Consider the following 17,166-nt stretch of genomic DNA (forward strand, 5'->3'; position numbering starts at 1 on the left):
TCTCTCACCAGATCCTAAATGTATGGGCCTACCCTACTGCAGTCGGTGTCTTTGAAGACAGCATTGTCTGCTGCATCAAGGAGAACCCAGAGCCAGCCATCTTTAAGATATGCTGCCAAGGAATCCGCCCAGAAATTGAAGTGGAGCCCAGGCAATTACATTTTGACCGACTCTTGCTTCATAGGTAAGAGTTCCAGATACCTCAGGGATGGGAAGGGAAGTTCAAGAACATTTAGGTCTGGGGTAATCAACTGGTCTTGAGTTACTCTAGACTTTCTGGGTTTACTGTTGGCTGTCTGTCTGTGTGTATATGACTGGAAACTCAAATCAGATCCTTGTGCATGCCAGGCAAGTAACTCTGTCACTGAGCTTCATGCCTCCCCCTAGCCCATAGTTTGCCTTTTAATTAATCCAAGAAAAGAAAAATCAAAGGCCAACTATCAATATAGCTGAATTGTTCATATGCTTCCTTTCTGTGGCTCTGAATTTCTATCCGATGTCATTTTCCTTCATAATTCCTTTAGAATTACTTGTAATTAAGGAATGGCAGCAGCCACCAAATAATAATAATGCACCACTGTTCAAGGCTAGATTCCCCAAACCAGACTGATCTCAAATAGCTTTACTCATGGTCTGGTTAGTCTTTTGTCGCTTTGATGCAAGCTAGGGTCATTTGAGAAGGAGGAATCTCAGCTGAGAAAATGCCCATCTCATTGGCTAGTCTGTGGGGCATTCTTGATTGATGGTTGATGTGGGAGGGCAAAGCTCACTGTGGGCAGGGCTACCCAGGGCAATCCTGGGTTCTGTAAGGAAAAATATCCTGAGCAAGCAATGAAGGCAAATGCGTATGCAGCATCCCTCCATAGTTTCTGCTGCTTCTGTTCTTCTCTCCCAGTCCCTGCCTTGACCTCCTGCCCTGACTTCTCTCAGTGATGGATTATAACCTCGGAGTTATAAAGTTATATAAATCCTTCCTTCTCCAGGTAGCCTTCGGTTACAGTGCTTATCACAGAAATGGAAAGCAAACTAGAACAGCTAGTCATTTCAAGGATGAAAATAATCAAAACACAGAGGGGGAAAGATGCCTGGGACATCTTTTACACTCTCTTCACTTCCTGCTCACATCGATCTTATATTTTCTGGCCCAAATTAATAACTCAGCCTCAGTTGGGCAGTGGTGGCACGTACCTTTAATTCCAGCACTAAGGAATAAGAAGAAGAGAGATCTGGGGCTAACCTGATTTTCTGAGACAGTTAGGGCTACACAGAGAAACCCTGTCTTGAAAAAACAAAACACCCACAAACAAACAAAAGATAAGCCTCTAAAAAGGTGTTTTTGATAACTTTAGTCAGCAGGAAAAGATAGTTTGGAAGTGCACATAATTTTACATGTCAAGCGCTCACCTACGTCCAGGGAGTCCATTGCCGTATATTCAGGATCTAAGTTTATTTATATAAGGAATCCTAAATTAGGGGCATTGGCAACATTCCAAACATGAGGGTTATTGTCTTAGTAAATATCATTAGTCAGGTTTACAGGAAGATTAGACCAAGCAACCTGCCCTGATTTGTCCCTCAGAATTGTCTCCAGAATTGGTAGAAAGTTGATTACAAGACTCCAGGAATTCCAAATGTCACACGATCACAAAAATTCTGCAGCTGGCAAAATCACACCTCTACTAGAACATGAGGCAAATCATAGTCAGTGGCTGCAAAGCAACCCCAAATCCTCATGCCTGGGATTAAAATAAAAACCTTTTTAAAATAACATTTCTGTGGTTTTTTTTAAAGGAACCAAAATTCTAGAATTCTCACTACATTTATCTTTTCCAGAAACCATCAGTTGCCAAGAGGTTCCTAGCTAAGGGTGGAGTGTCATGGGCTCCCTCCACCATCTATGCCAGGATCTTGACTGGTTAACCTTATGCAGCTCTTGTGCATGTAGTCACGGCATCTGAAAGTTCACGTGTGCACTGTTATATCCAGCCAAATCTGTGCAGATATTTCACTGCAGAGACCTACTACTTCTCGTTCTTATAATCTTTCTACTCCCCCTTCCCAGATTAACCCTCAGCCTTGTAGGGAACAATGTGGTACAGATGTCACATTTACAGCTGAGCTGTCTACAGTTTCTTATTCTCTGCATGTTGACCAGTTGTGGGTCCCTGTACTAATTGCTTTCTGCTGCAAAAACAAGAAGATTGTTTTAGGTCTGATTATGACTGAGAGACACACTCATCTGTGGGAATAAGGGTAAGAACATAAGAGACAGTTGGCTGTGTCAGCTTAATAGAATTAATATATTGGATTCCCCTCCAAGTCCTATGACCTAGCCAGCCAAGGGGTATTATCCAGTTAACAGTGCCAGGCGTGCGTTCTTAGTTGATTCTGTGGATTTTCTTGTGGTGTCCTTGACCCCCTCTGGTTCCTCCAATCCTTCCTCACCATCTTCCACAGGATTTCCTAAGTTCCACCTAATGTTTGGCTGTGGGTCTCTGTATCTGTTTCCGTCATTTGCTGAATGAAGCCTCTCTGGTGGTGATAATGCTAGGCTCCTGTCTGTAGACAGAGAGGAATGTCATTAGGAATCATTCCACTGACTTTTTTTTTTTGGCCAGTCATAGATCTATCATAGATCTCTGGACTATTCAGTCTCTGGTTCCTAACCCGCCAAGCAGTATAAGGGCCTGGTTTCCTTTTTTGACATGGGTCTCAAGCTGGACTAGACATCGGTTAGCCGATCCCACAATTTCTGTGGCACATTTACCCTAGCACATCTTGCAGGCAGGACAAATTATAGGTCTAAGGTTTTGTGGCCGGGTTGATAGCCCAATCTCTCCACTGGAAGTCTTGCCTGGTTACAGGAGGTAGCTGGTTCAGACTCTGTATTTCTCTTTACTTTAGAGTCTTAGCTAGGGTCACCCTCATAGATTCCTTAGAATTTCAATTGTGCTAGGTTTCTAACTCGTTCCTGAGATACCCCCCAATTCCAGTTGTTTCTCCCAGTACTCTCTCCCTCCATCCTCTCCCAACTTGATCCCTTCTGTTTCAACCCAAAACCTGCCTCAGTCCACCCATATTCTATTTCCCCTTTCCAAGGAGATCATGCATCTCCACTTGAGCCCTCCCTGTTACTTAGCCTCTCTGTGTCTGTGACTTGCAACATTATTATCCTTTACTTAACAGCAAATGTCCACTTATAAGTGAGCAGATACCATGTTTGTCTCTCTGGGTCTGCATTACCTGACTCAGGAAGATTCTTTTCCTAATTCCACCCATTTGCCTGCAAATTTCATGATATTGTTTTTTTTTTTTTTTTTTTTCGAGCTGGGGACCAACAGGGCCTTTATGCGCCGCCAGGGCAAGCTCTAACACTGAGCTAAATCCCAACCCCATGATATTGTTTTTAGCAGATGAATAATACTCCGTTGTGTAAATTTTTCTTTATTCATTTTTTTTTTTTTTTGAAGAAAGCTATTTATTGGGAGTGAGGGAACACATATATACAGAAGTCAAATAGAGGGAAGGACCCTCCACAAATGAGAGTAAAGCTTGGGAAGCCAAAGCCCAGTCTTTTCTCAAAAATATCCAGGCTGAGATTTTTTTTTAAGTTTCTGAAGTGTCTTCCTCCCCAAATTCAGAGTTGGCCAATTTGAATTAAGTGTTATGGGAATATCTTCTTGGACTCATTGAGTAGGTTCATCAGCAGTGGGCCTATTGTCCAAAAAAAAAAAAAAAATATCCCAAAGGTCTTTGTTTTGAGGTGCCAGGATTTTGCCTCAGGTCAGTAAGGAAGAAGCCAGCCATCTTGGAAGTTATCTGCCTTTATTACCTAGTCATGACCCCTCTCCCTATCTGAGGCAATCTCTCTAATCCTAGTTCCTCACGGACAGTGAGCATCTGCACGTTTAAGGTAGAACTAAACCTGCCTGGATAAAAGGCTGTAGGTTCAGGACTCAGACCAGAAACAATAAGACTAACTTTCTCATATTCCCTTTAAATAAAGAGCAGTGTTTTTGCATCAGCAATGACTTGGCTTAAAACTGGAATTATTTAAATGTCTGAATAACTAATGAATGCCATTTCTTCTTAGAAGAGGTAACGCAAAACTCTTGTGGGTGGCGTGTATGCCAACAACACTTACCACTTACTAAAGTCAAAGACATCTTGTAGGATAATCCTGTTCGGAGACGATGGATGGAGAAAAAGGCCCTCCTACAATGTAATTATAGTTTCAAAGATGTAAGGACTTGTTTTCATGCCCCAGACTTGTTATCATAAAATGATTTTTCTTGTTCTTTTTCTTTTGGTAAAAGATTATTATTCTGGCTGTTGGCATATTTATTTGCCACTCTTAGCAGACATTTAACAATTTATATTTATAAACTTGACAAGGAGGTTTTAGAAACTGACTTGAGAATCTATAATTGGGAAATTTAATTCATTTTTCTTGCTTTTCTTTCCTTTTCATAATAAGATTTTTTTCCTTGTAAATAACTTCCTTAACCATGTTTTGCCTTTCTTAGTCCATGCTGTCACTGTGACCTAACCTCCTGTTAGGGTGGAGAGACCCTGGGGTCAGGCAATATTCACACCAGCCAGGGCCCCATTGTTATTTCTTTCCCTGCTGTTAGTCAAGACTGAAATAAAGAGAAAAGGCAATTACATCAGCAAATACACAGAGAAAGCATATTTCAGTGATACAGAAAGGAAGTTAAATTAATAAAGCTAAAACTATAGAGAAAAACAGAACTTTGAAGGCAAAAATATTTCATTTGAAAAATGTTTCTCTCTCTCTCTCTCTCTCTCTCTCTCTCTCTCTCTCTCTCTGCCAACCTTCCTTTTCTCTCTCTCCCCTTACTCTCTCCCTTTTCTCCCCCTGCTTCTTCCCTCTGTCAGGTTTTATAGCACTTTTTCTTGGTTCCTAAGGAAAACCATTCTTTTTTTTTGTTTTGTTTTGTTTTTATTGCTTTCTTTTTTTTTTGTATTTTTTTTTATTAACTTGAGTATTTCTTATATACATTTCGAGTGTTATTCCCTTTCCCGGTTTCCGGGCAAACATCCCCCTTCTTCCCCCCCCCCCTTATTTTGGTTTTCCCAACACCCACCCCCCTCCCCCCCTCCCCCCCCCATTGCCGCCTCCCCGACAGTCTAGTTCACTGGGGGTTCAGTCTTAGCAGGACCCAGGGCTTCTCCTTCCACTGGTGCTCTTACTAGGATATTCATTGCTACCTATGAGGTCAGAGTCCAGGGTCAGTCCATGTATAGTCTTTAGGTAGTGGCTTAGTCCCTGGAAGCTCTGGTTGCTTGGCATTGTTGTACATATGGAGTCTCAAGCCCCTTCAAGCTCTTCCAGTTCATTCTCTGATTCCTTCAACGGGGGTCCCGTTCTCAGTTCAGTGGTTTGCTGCTGGCATTCGCCTCTGTATTTGCTGTATTCTGGCTGTGTCTCTCAGGTTCGATCTACATCCGGCTCCTGTCGGTCTGCACTTCTTTGCTTCATCCATCTTGTCTAATTGGGTGGCTCTATATGTATGGGCCACATGTGGGGCAGGCTCTGAATGGGTGTTCCTTCAGTCTCTGTTTTAATCTTTGTCTCTCTCTTCCCTGCCAAGGGTATTCTTGTTCCCCTTTTAAAGAAGGAGTGAAGCCTTCACATTTTGATCATCCGTCTTGAGTTTCATTTGTTCTAGGCCACTAGGGTAATTCAAGCATTTGGGCTAATAGCCACTTATCAGTGAGTGCATACCATGTATGTCTTTCTGTGATTGGGTTAGCTCACTCAGAATGATATTTTCCAGTTCCAACCATTTGCCTCAAATTTCATAAAAGTCGTTGTTTTTGATAGCTGAGTAATATTCCATTGTGTAGATGTACCACATTTTCTGTATCCATTCCTCTGTTGAAGGGCATCTGGGTTCTTTCCAGCTTCTGGCTATTATAAATAAGGCTGGCATGAACATAGTGGAGCACGTGTCTTTTTTATATGTTGGGGCATCTTTTGGGTATATGCCCAAGAGAGGTATAGCTGGATCCTCAGGCAGTTCAATGTCCAATTTTCTGAGAAACCTCCAGACTGATTTCCAGAATGGTTGTACCAGTCTGCAACCCCACCAACAATGGAGGAGTGTTCCTCTTTCTCCGCATCCTCGCCAGCATTTGCTGTCACCTGAGTTTTGATCTTAGCCATTCTCACTGGTGTGAGGTGAAATCTCAGGGTTGTTTTTGATTTGCATTTCCTGATGACTAAAGATGTTGAACATTTCTTTAGGGTTTCTCAGCCATTCGGCATTCCTCAGCTGTGAATTCTTTTGTTTAGCTCTGAACCCCATTTTTTAATAGGGTTATTTGTCTCCCTGCGGTCTAACTTTTTGAGTTCTTTGTATATTTTGGATATAAGGCCTCTATCTGTTGTAGGATTGGTAAAGATCTTTTCCCAATCTGTTGGTTGCCGTTTTGTCCTGACCACAGTGTCCTTTGCCTTACAGAAGCTTTGTAGTTTTATGAGATCCCATTTGTCGATTCTTGATCTTAGAGCATAAGCCATTGGTGTTTTGTTCAGGAAATTTTTTCCAGTGCCCATGTGTTCCAGATGCTTCCCTAGTTTTTCTTCTATTAGTTTGAGTGTGTCTGGTTTGATGTGGAGGTCCTTGATCCACTTGGACTTAAGCTTTGTACAGGGTGATAAGCATGGATCGATCTGCATTCTTCTACATGTTGACCTCCAGTTGAACCAGCACCATTTGCTGAAAATGCTATCTTTTTTCCATTGGATGGATTTGGCTCCTTTGTCAAAAATCAAGTGACCATAGGTGTGTGGGTTCATTTCTGGGTCTTCAATTCTATTCCATTGGTCTATCTGTCTGTCTCTGTACCAATACCATGCAGTTTTTATCACAATTGCTCTGTAATACTGCTTGAGTTCAGGGATAGCGATTCCCCCAGAAGTCCTTTTATTGTTGAGCATAGTTTTAGCTATCCTGGGTTTTTTGTTATTCCAGATGAATTTGCAAATTGTTCTGTCTAACTCTTTGAAGAATTGGATTGGTATTTTGATGGGGATTGCATTGAATCTGTAGATCGCTTTTGGCAGAATGGCCATTTTTACTATAGTAATCCTGCCAATCCATGAGCATGGGAGATCTTTCCATCTTCTGAGGTCTTCTTCAATTTCTTTCTTCAGAGTCTTGAAGTTCTTGTTGTACAAATCTTTTACTTGCTTGGTTAAAGTCACACCGAGGTACTTTATATTATTTGGGTCTATTATGAAGGTGTCGTTTCCCTAATTTCTTTCTCGGCTTGTTTCTCGTTGGTGTAGAGGAAGGCTACTGATTTATTTGAGTTAATTTTATACCCAGCCACTTTGCTGAAGTTGTTTATCAGCTTTAGTAGTTCTCTGGAACTTTTGGGATCACTTAAATATACTATCATATCATCTGCAAATAGTGATATTTTGACTTCTTCTTTTCCGATCTGTATCCCTTGACCTCCTTTTGTTGTCTGATTGCTCTGGCTAGAACTTCAAGAACTATATTGAATAAGTAGGGAGAGAGTGGGCAGCCTTGTCTAGTCCCTGATTTTAGTGGGATTGCTTCAAGTTTCTCCATTTAGTTTAATGTTAGCCACTGGTTTGCCGATATGGCTTTTACTATGTTTAGGTATGGGCCTTGGATTCCTATTCTTTCCAGGACTTTTATCATGAAGGGGTGTTGAATTTTGTCAAATGCTTTCTCAGCATCTAATGAAATGATCATGGTTTTGTTCTTTCAGTTTGTTTATATAATGGATCACGTTGATGGTTTTCCCAGATATTAAACCATCCCTGCATGCCTGGGATGAAGCCTACTTGATCATGGTGGATGATTGTTTTGATGTGCTCTTGGATTCGGTTTGCCAGAATTTTGTTGAGTATTTTTACGTCGATGTTCATAAGGGGAATTGGTCTGTAGTTCTCTTTCTTTGTTGGGTCTTTGTGTGGTTTAGGTATAAGAGTAATTGTGGCTTCATAGAAGGAGTTCGGTAGTGCTCCATCTGTTTCAATTTTGTGGAATAGTTTGGATAATATTGGTATGAGGTCTTCTATGAAGGTCTGATAGAATTCTGCACTAAACCCGTCTGGACCTGGGCTCTTTTTGGTTGGGAGACCTTAATGACTGCTTCTATTTCCTTAGGAGTTATGGGGTTGTTTAACTGGTTTATCTGTTCCTGATTTAACTTCGGTACCTGGTATCTGTCTAGGAAATTGTCCATTTCCTGCAGATTTTCAAGTTTTGTTGAGTATAGGCTTTTATAGTAAGATCTGATGATTTTTTGAATTTCCTCTGAATCTGTAGTTATGTCTCCCTTTACATTTCTGATTTTGTTAATTTGGACACACTCTCTGTGTCCTCTCGTTAGTCTGGCTAAGGGTTTATCTATCTTGTTGATTTTCTCAAAGAACCAACTTTTGGTTCTTTGATTCTTTCTATGGTCCTTTTTGTTTCTACTTGGTTGATTTCTGCTCTGAGTTTGATTATTTCCTGCCTTCTACTCCTCCTGGGTGTATTTGCTTCTTTTTGTTCTAGAGCTTTTAGGTGTGCTGTCAAGCTGCTGACATATGCTCTTTCCTGTTTCTTTCTGCAGGCACTCAGCGCTATGAATTTTCCTCTTAGCACAGCTTTCATCGTGTCCCATAAGTTTGGGTATGTTGTACCTTCATTTTCATTAAATTCTAAAAAGTTTTTAATTTCTTTCTTTATTTCTTCCTTGACCAGGTTATCATTGAGTAGAGCATTGTTCAATTTCCACGTATATGTGGGCATTCTTCCCTTATTGTTATTGAAGACCAGCTTTAGGCAGTGGGGGTCCGATAGCACGCATGGGATTATTTCTATCTTTCTGTACCTGTTGAGGCCCGTTTTTTGACCAATTATATGGTCAATTTTGGAGAAAGTACCATGAGGAGCTGAGAAGAAGGTATATCCTTTTGTATTAGGGTAGAACGTTCTATAAATATCCGTTAAGTCCATTTGGCTCATGACTTCTCTTAGTCTGTCTACGTCTCTGTTTAATTTCTGTTTCCATGATCTGTCCATTGATGAGAGTGGGGTGTTGAAGTCTCCTACTATTATTGTGTGAGGTGCAATGTGTGTTTTGAGCTTTAGTAAGGTTTCTTTTACGTATGTAGGTGCCCTTGTATTTGGGGCATAGATATTTAGGATTGAGAGTTCATCTTGGTGGATTTTTCCTTTGATAAATATAAAGTGTCCTTCCTTATCTTTTTTGATGACTTTTAGTTGAAAATTGACTTTATTTGATATTAGAATGGCTACTCCAGCTTGCTTCTTCCGACCATTTGCCTGGAAAGTTGTTTTCCAACCTTTCACTCTGAGGTAGTGTCTGTCTTTGTCTCTGAGGTGTGTTTCCTGTAGGCAGCAGAATGCAGGGTCCTCGTTGCGTATCCAGTTTGTTAATCTATGTCTTTTTATTGGGGAGTTGAGGCCATTGATGTTGAGAGATATTAAGGAATAGTGATTATTGCTTCCTGTTATATTCATACGTGGATGTGTTATGTTTGTGTGCTTTTCTTCTCTTTGTTTTGTTGCCAAACGATTAGTTTCTTGCCTCTTCTTGGGTATAGCTTGCCTCCTTATGTTGGGCTTTTACCATTTATTATCCTTTGTAGTGCTGGATTTGTAGAAAGATATTGTGTAAATTTGGTTTTGTCATGGAATATCTTGGTTTCTCCATCTATGTTAATTGAGAGTTTTGCAGGATACAGTAGCCTGGGCTGGCATTTGTGTTCTCTTAGGGTCTGTATGACATCAGTCCAGGATCTTCTGGCCTTCATAGTTTCTGGCGAAGTCTGGTGTGATTCTGATAGGTCTGCCTTTTATATGTTACTTGACCTTTTTCCCTTACTGCTTTTAATATTCTTTCCTTATTTTGTGCGTTTGGTGTTTTGACTATTATGTGACGGGAGGTGTTTCTTTTCTGGTCCAATCTATTTGGAGTTCTGTAGGCTTCTTGTATGCCTATGGGTATCTCTTTTTTTAGGTTAGGGAAGTTTTCTTCTATGATTTTGTTGAAGATATGTACTGGTCCTTTGAGCTGGGAGTCTTCACTCTCTTCTATACCTATTATCCTTAGGTTTGATCTTCTCATTGAGTCCTGGATTTCCTGTATGTTTTGGACCAGTAGCTTTTTCCGCTTTACATTATCTTTGACAGTTGAGTCAATGATTTCTATGGAATCTTCTGCTCCTGAGATTCTCTCTTCCATCTCTTGTATTCTGTTGGTAAAGCTTGTATCTACAGCTCCTTGTCTCTTCTTTTGGTTTTCTATATCCAGGGTTGTTTCCATGTGTTCTTTCTTGATTGCTTCTATTTCCATTTTTAATTCCTTCCACTGTTTGATTGTGTTTTCCTTTAATTCTTTCAGGGATTTTTGTGTCTCCTCTGTATGGGCTTCTACTTGTTTATTTATGTTTTCCTGGAATTCTTTCATGCATTTTTGCGATTCCTCTCTGTAGGCTTCTACTTGTTCTCTAAGGGAGTTCATCATGTCTTTCTTGAAGTTCTCCAGCATCATGATCAAATATGATTTTGAATCTAGATCTTGCTTTTCTGGTGTGTTTGGATATTCCATGTTTGTTTTGATGGGAGAATTGGGCTCCGATGGTGCCATGTAGTCTTGGTTTCTGTTGCTTGGGTTCCTGCGCTTGCCTCTCGCCATCCGATTATCTCTAGTGTTACTTTGTTCTGCTATTTCTGACAGTGGCTAGACTGTCCTATAAGCCTGTGTGTCAGGAGTGCTGTAGACCTGTTTTCCTGTTTTCTTTCAGCCAGTTATGGGGACAGAGTTTTCTGCTTTTGGGCGTGTAGTTTTTCCTTTCTACAGGTCTTCAGCTGTTCCTGTGGACCTGTGCCTTGAGTTCACCAGGCAGGTCACTTGCAGCAGAAAAGTTGGTCTTACCTGTGGCCCCCGAGGCTCGAGTTCACTCGCGGGGTTCTGCCCACGGGCTCTCCGCATGGTGGCAGCGACGGAAGATCTGCGCCCCCTTCCGGGAGCCTCCGGCACCAGGGTTCCAGATGGCCTCGGTGTTTTCCTCTGAATCAGTAATGTGTGCAGAGAGCAGTCTCTTCTGGTTTCGCAGGGCGTGTCTGCCTCTCTGAAGGTTTAGCTCTCCCTCCACGGGATTTGGGTGCAGAGAACTGTTTATCCGGTCTGTTTCCTTCAGGAGACCGGAAGATCACAGGGCTCCTGCTGCTCCTGGGCCCTCCCCCACAGGAACCCAGAGGCCTTGTACAGTTTCCTCTTGGGTCAGGGATGTGGGCAGGGGTGGGCAGTGTTGGTGGTCTCTTCCGCTCTGCAGCCTCAGGAGTGCCCACCTGACCAGGCGGTAAGGTATCTCTCCCACGGGTTCTGGGAGCAGAGAGCTGCTGGGGGCCGGGATCCGCGGGTGTGGGACTTCCGGTAAACACAGGACGTGCCTGGTCCTAGAGGGATTCTGCCTCTGTTGTCCCGATTCCACCAGGCAAGTCACTTGCAGCAGATAAGTTAGTCTTACCTGTGGCCCCGAGGCTGGAGTTCGCTCGAGGGGTTCTGCCCACGGGCTCTCCGCGGTGGCAGCGACCGGGAAGATCTATTCATTCTTCAGTACAGTCACATCCAGGTTGTTTCCCGTTTCTGGCTATTTATGAATAAAGCAGAATGTCGTTGAGCAAATGTCCCTGTGGTAGGAATGGAGCGTCCTTTGGGTATCGGCCCAGGAGTGGGGTAGCTGGGTCCTGAAATATGCCAATTCCCAATTTTCTGAGAAACCACCATACTGATTTCCAAAGTGGCTGTCCAAGTTTGCACTCCCACCAGCATGTTGTCGGTGGAAAGTATGCAAATGGATCCATACCTCTCACCCTTCACAAAACCCAAGTCCAAGTGGACCAAAGACCTCAACATAAAACCAGACATGCTGAACCCGATAGAAGAGAAAGAAGGAGATAGCCTTGACTGCACTGGCACAGAAAACAACTTCCTACACAGAACACCAAAAGCACAGACACTAAAACTAACAATAAACAGGACCTTATGAGACTGAAAAGCTTCTGTAAGGCAAAGGACACCATCAATAAGAGGAAACTGCAGCCTACAGAATGGGAAAATGTTTTTACCAACCCCACATCCAATAGAGGGCTAATATCCAAAACATATAAAGAACTCAAGAAATTAGACGTCAACAAACCCAATAATCCAATTTAAAATGGAGTACAGATCAACAGAGGACTCCAAATGGCCGAGAAACACTTAAAGAAATGTTCAAAATCCTTAGCCATGAGGAAAATGCAAGTCAAAATGACTCTAAGTTTCCATCTTAAACCTGTCAGAATGGCTAAGATCAAAAACACAAGTGACAGCTCATGCTGGTGAGGATGTGTAGCAAGAGGAGTTACACCACAATATTTATTATGTATATTATCAGTGGCTATTGTGAAAGGTGTTATTACCCTGATTTCTTTCTTGGCCAGTTTATCATATATAAGAGGGCTACTGGTTTTTTTTGGGGTTTTGGGGGTTTTTTGGGGTTTTGTTTGTTTGTTTGTTTGTTTAGCTAATCTTGTGTCCAGCCACTTCACTGAAAGTGTTTATCATTATCAGCTGTAAGAGTTCCCTGGTAGAATTTTCGTGGTCACTTATGTGTACCCTCATACATCTGCAAATAGCGATATCTTAGCTCCTTCCTTTCCAGTGTGTATCCCCTTGATCTCCTTTGGTTGTCCTATTGCTCCAGCTAGCACTTCAAGAACTATAACTGATAGACCAAGAGAGAGTGGACAACCTTGTCCTGTTCCTGATTTCAGTAGAATCACTTTACTTTTCTCTCCATTTAATTTGGTGTTGACTATTGTCTTGATGTATATTGCCTTTATTACATTTAGATATGTCTCTTGTATCCCTGATCTCTCCAAGACTTTTATCATGAAAGGGTGTTAGATTTTGTCAAAGGCTGTTTTATAATCTAGTGAGATGGTCATGTGGGGTTTCTTTGTTTCAGTTTGTTTATATGGTAGACTACATTGACAGATTTTTGTATGTTGAACCATTCCTGCATCTCCGGGATGAGGTCTACTTGATCATGGCAGCTATTCTTCTTGATGTGCTCTTGGATTTAGTCCACAAGTATTATTGAGTATTTCTGCATCAATGTTCACGAGTGGAATTGGTGTGTAATTCTCTTTCTTTGTTGAGTCTTTGTGTGGCCACATAAAATGAACCTGGCAGTGTTCCTTCTATTTCTATTTTTGTAGAATAATTTGAGAAGTATCATTATTAGCTCTTCTTTGAAAGTCTGGGAGAATTCTGCACTAAAATTCCCTGGCCCTCAACTTTTTTGGGGGGGGTGGGGGAGTTGGGAGACTTTTAATGACTTGCTTTTATTTTCTTAGGGGTTATTGGTCTATTTAAATTGTTTATATGATCTTGCTTTAACTTTGATAAGTAAATATATCAAGAAAATTTTCATTTCTTTTAGATTTTCCAATTTTGTGGAGTACAGGATTTTTTTGGTCTGACCTAATGATTCTTTGCATATGTTGTTATGTTGCTATGTCCCCCCTTTTCATTTTAATTGTGTTAATTTGGATGATCTCTCTGCTTTTTAGACAGTTTGGATAAGGGTTTGTCTAACTCATTGATTTTCTTAAAGAACCAACTCTGTCTCATTGATTTTTTTTTTATATTGTCTTGTTTGCTTCTATTTCACTGATGTCAGACCAGATTGCTCGTTTCCTGCCGTCTATTCCCCTTGGCTGTGCTTGCTTTTTCTTCTAGAGCTTCCAGGTGTGGTAAGGTGCTAGCATGCGATCTCTCTAATTGTTGAGGAAGGCATTTAGTGCTATGAACTTTCCTCTTAGCCCTGCCGTGCGTTCATTGCATCCCATAGGATTGGATATGATGCATAATCATTTTCATTAAATCTAGGAACTCTTTCATTTCTTTCTTCCTTTATGCCTTGACCCAACAGTCATCCAGTAGAGAGTGGTTTAGTTTCCTCCAGGAGCGTGTAGGCTTTCTGTTGTTTCTGTTGTTGAAATCCAGCTTTAATCCATGGTGGTCTGATAAGGTGCAGGGAGTTATTTTAATTTCCTTGTTACCTGTTGAGACTTGCTTTCTGGCTAAAGATATGGTGAGTTTTGGAGACAATTCGGTGAGGTGCTTAGAAGAAGGTATATTCTCTTTTGTGTTTGGGTGAAATGTTGTATAGATATCTGCTGGGTCCGTTTGAGTCATAATGTCTGTTAACTCTATTCTCAGTTTAGCTCTTGTCTGGATGACCTGTTCGTTAGCAAGAGTGGGGTACTGAAGTCTCCCATTATAAATGTGTGGGGTTTGATGTGTGATTGAAGCTTTAGTAATGTTTCTTTTACAAATATGAATGCCCCTGTGTTTGGGGCCTAGATGTTCCGCATTGAGACATCATCCTGGTGGCTTTTTCCTTTGCTGGATATAAAATAATCTTCCTCACCTCTTCTGATGAAATTTGGTCTATTTTGTTAGATATTAAAATGGCTACAGTAGCTTGCTTCTTGGGTCCATTTGCTTGAAAAAAAAAAAACTTTTTCCAACCCTTTACTCTGAGGTAGTATCCATGTTTGATGATGAGGTGTGCTTCTTGTGTGCAGCAGAATGATGGATCCTGTTTCTACATACATTCTCTTAGCCTGTGTCTTTTCATTGGATACGGAGGCCATTGATATTGAGAAATATTAATGACCAATGATTATTAATTCCTGTTGTTTTGATGGCGCTCAAACGTCACTTGTCTTTGTTTTGCTGGTGTGAAATACTTACTTCCTATATTTTCCTGGGTATAGTTAGCCTCCTTTGGGGGAGGTTTTCCTTCTCATACCTTCTGTAGGGTTGGATTTGTGGCTAGATACTTTTTGAATTTGCTTTGTCATGGGGTATCTTGTTTTCTCCATCTGTGACGATGGAACGTTTTGCTGGGTATAATAGTAGTATGGGCTGGCATCTTAAAGCACATCTGTCCAGGTTCTTCTGGTTTTTAGAGTCTCCATTGATAAGTCAGATGTTATTCTAGGAGGTCTACCTTTATATGCTACTTGTTTTTTCTTGCAGCTTTTTATATGCTTTGTTCTATATATTTAATATCTTTATGTTTAGGCAGGAGGACTTCCTTTTCTGGTCTGATATTTTTGGTGTCCTGTCAGCTTCTTGTACCTTTATAGGCATGTCCTGCTTACAGTTAGGAAAATTTTCTCCTATGATCTTGTTAAAACATATTTTCTGGGTCTTTGATCTAGGGATTCTTCTCCTTCTTCTGTTCCTATTGTTCTTAGGTTTGGTTTTTACATCGTTATCCAGATTTCCTGGATGTTTTGTATTGGGAATTTTTTAGATTTAATATTTTCTTTAACTGATGTATTAATTTCTTCTAATCTTCAATGCCTGAGATTCTCTCTTCTGTCTCTATATCCTTTTGGGTGACGCTTACGTCTATAGTTCCTGTCACTTACCTAGATTTTCCATCTCGAGGAATCCCTCAGTTTGTATTTTCATTGTTGCTTCTATTTCCATTTTCAGGCCTTGAGCAGTTTTATTCATTTCCTTCACTGGTGTGTTTGGTTTTTCCTTGGCTCTCCTGGCTTCCTTTAAGGGATTAATTTGTTTCCTCCCATTGTTTGTATATCCTGGGTTTCTTTAAGAGATTTATTCATTTCCTGTTTAAGGATCTCTATCATCTTCATAAAATTGGCTTGAAGGTCATTTTCTTATGCTTCATCTGTGTTGGTGTATCCAGGGCTTGCTGTAGTAAGATAGCTGGGCTCTGGTGGTACCACATTGATTATGTTCTTACATAAGAATTCGGCCTTGAGTAATTACAGATTTAAATGCCAACTTCTGAGCTTCTCTTTGCTGTGTCGATGTTTGTCCCCTTGGTTCTCATTTCCTTTCTGGTCTTCTGGCCAGAGTGGCCTGTGGTTCTAGTGACCAGTGAGTTCTCATGTACAGTAGGGTATCTCTGCTAGGGTTTTTGGTGGCCTCCATGACCTCTGGGGCTTTGGGTGCCAGTGTTGCCTCTGGGACTCTAGGGTTCTGGGTACCAGTATATCCTTCAGTAGAGCAGTGGGCTTCTGCTGGAGTTGTGGGCCAGGATATTGAGTCAAGGGGAGCTGGTGCTGTTGGGAAAATTGGACAGGCTCTAAGGACCAGTGTGGCCTCTACTAGAGCAATGGGCTTCTGCCAGGGATGTAGAATGGGACATGGAAATGAGGGGAAGGGGGACTCCTGGGGGATTTGGACAGGCTCTAAGGAGCATTGGTGGGCTGTGGGCAGGCTCCCGCCTGGGGTTCTAGGTACAGGCAGTGTGGCTTCCACCGGAGTTGTGAGCCATTGTGTGGAAATGTTTCTGATTTTTACCTCCTCTTCACATCTTTGCTTTGCCTGTTGTTCGCTATTAATTAAGGCCTCTTGGCTTTTTTGGTAGACACTTAGTGCTGTAAACTTTTCTCTTAAGACCACCCTCATTGATATGGTTTTATTTTTCAGTCAATTCTAGGAAATAGGTTTCTTCTTGATTTCTTTCTTCACCCAATTGTAGTGTGTTCTTTAGTTCCCATGAGTCTGTGCGCTTTCTGTAGTTTCCACTGCTGTTGATTTCCACAGCAGTGGAAGTTTCCACGGCTTCATTTCATTATGCCCAGTTACGATGCAGAATGTTATTTCAGCTTTCCTTTGTTCGTTGAGACTTGCTCTGCATCCTAATACGTGGTCAGTTTTGGAGGCAGCTCCATGGGCTCCTGGGAAGATGTTATTTTTAGTGATTGGGTGGATTGTTTGTTCTGTAGATGCCTAATAGGTCCTTTTGATTTATGATGTTATTTAGTCCTGATGTTTCTGTTACTTTCGGATCAGACGACCTCTCAGTGAAAGTGAGTATTAAAGTCACCCACAGTCACCATGTTAGAATTAATCTGTATGTTTATTTCTATTTTTAATTCATACAAAATATTTTGATCATATTGTTTTCCCTCCCCCAACTCCTCCTAGGCCATCCCCACCTCTCTACCTACCTAACTTCATGCTCTCTGTTTTGTTCTTCCTGTGCTTCTTTAAAAAAAAAACAGTAAAGAAAATAAAAATTGAAACAAGGAATAAGAAAATCAGTAA

The 17,166-nt window shown here is 41.2% G+C and overlaps 1 protein-coding gene across 1 annotated transcript in view; it reads left to right on the top strand.

The window, feature by feature from the left end:
- The window catches only part of Hydin (HYDIN axonemal central pair apparatus protein), a 351,132-nt gene that overhangs the window by 272,557 nt on the left and 61,409 nt on the right, over positions 1-17,166 (top strand). The window contains exon 53 of the mRNA XM_032887538.1: positions 12-184. Within this exon, the coding sequence (XP_032743429.1) occupies positions 12-184 (173 nt within the window). The remainder of the gene's footprint in view (positions 1-11; positions 185-17,166) is intronic.

The sequence above is a fragment of the Rattus rattus genome, chromosome 17 (assembly GCF_011064425.1).
Source record: "Rattus rattus isolate New Zealand chromosome 17, Rrattus_CSIRO_v1, whole genome shotgun sequence".
In the NCBI taxonomy this organism is placed as follows: Eukaryota; Metazoa; Chordata; class Mammalia; order Rodentia; family Muridae; genus Rattus; species Rattus rattus.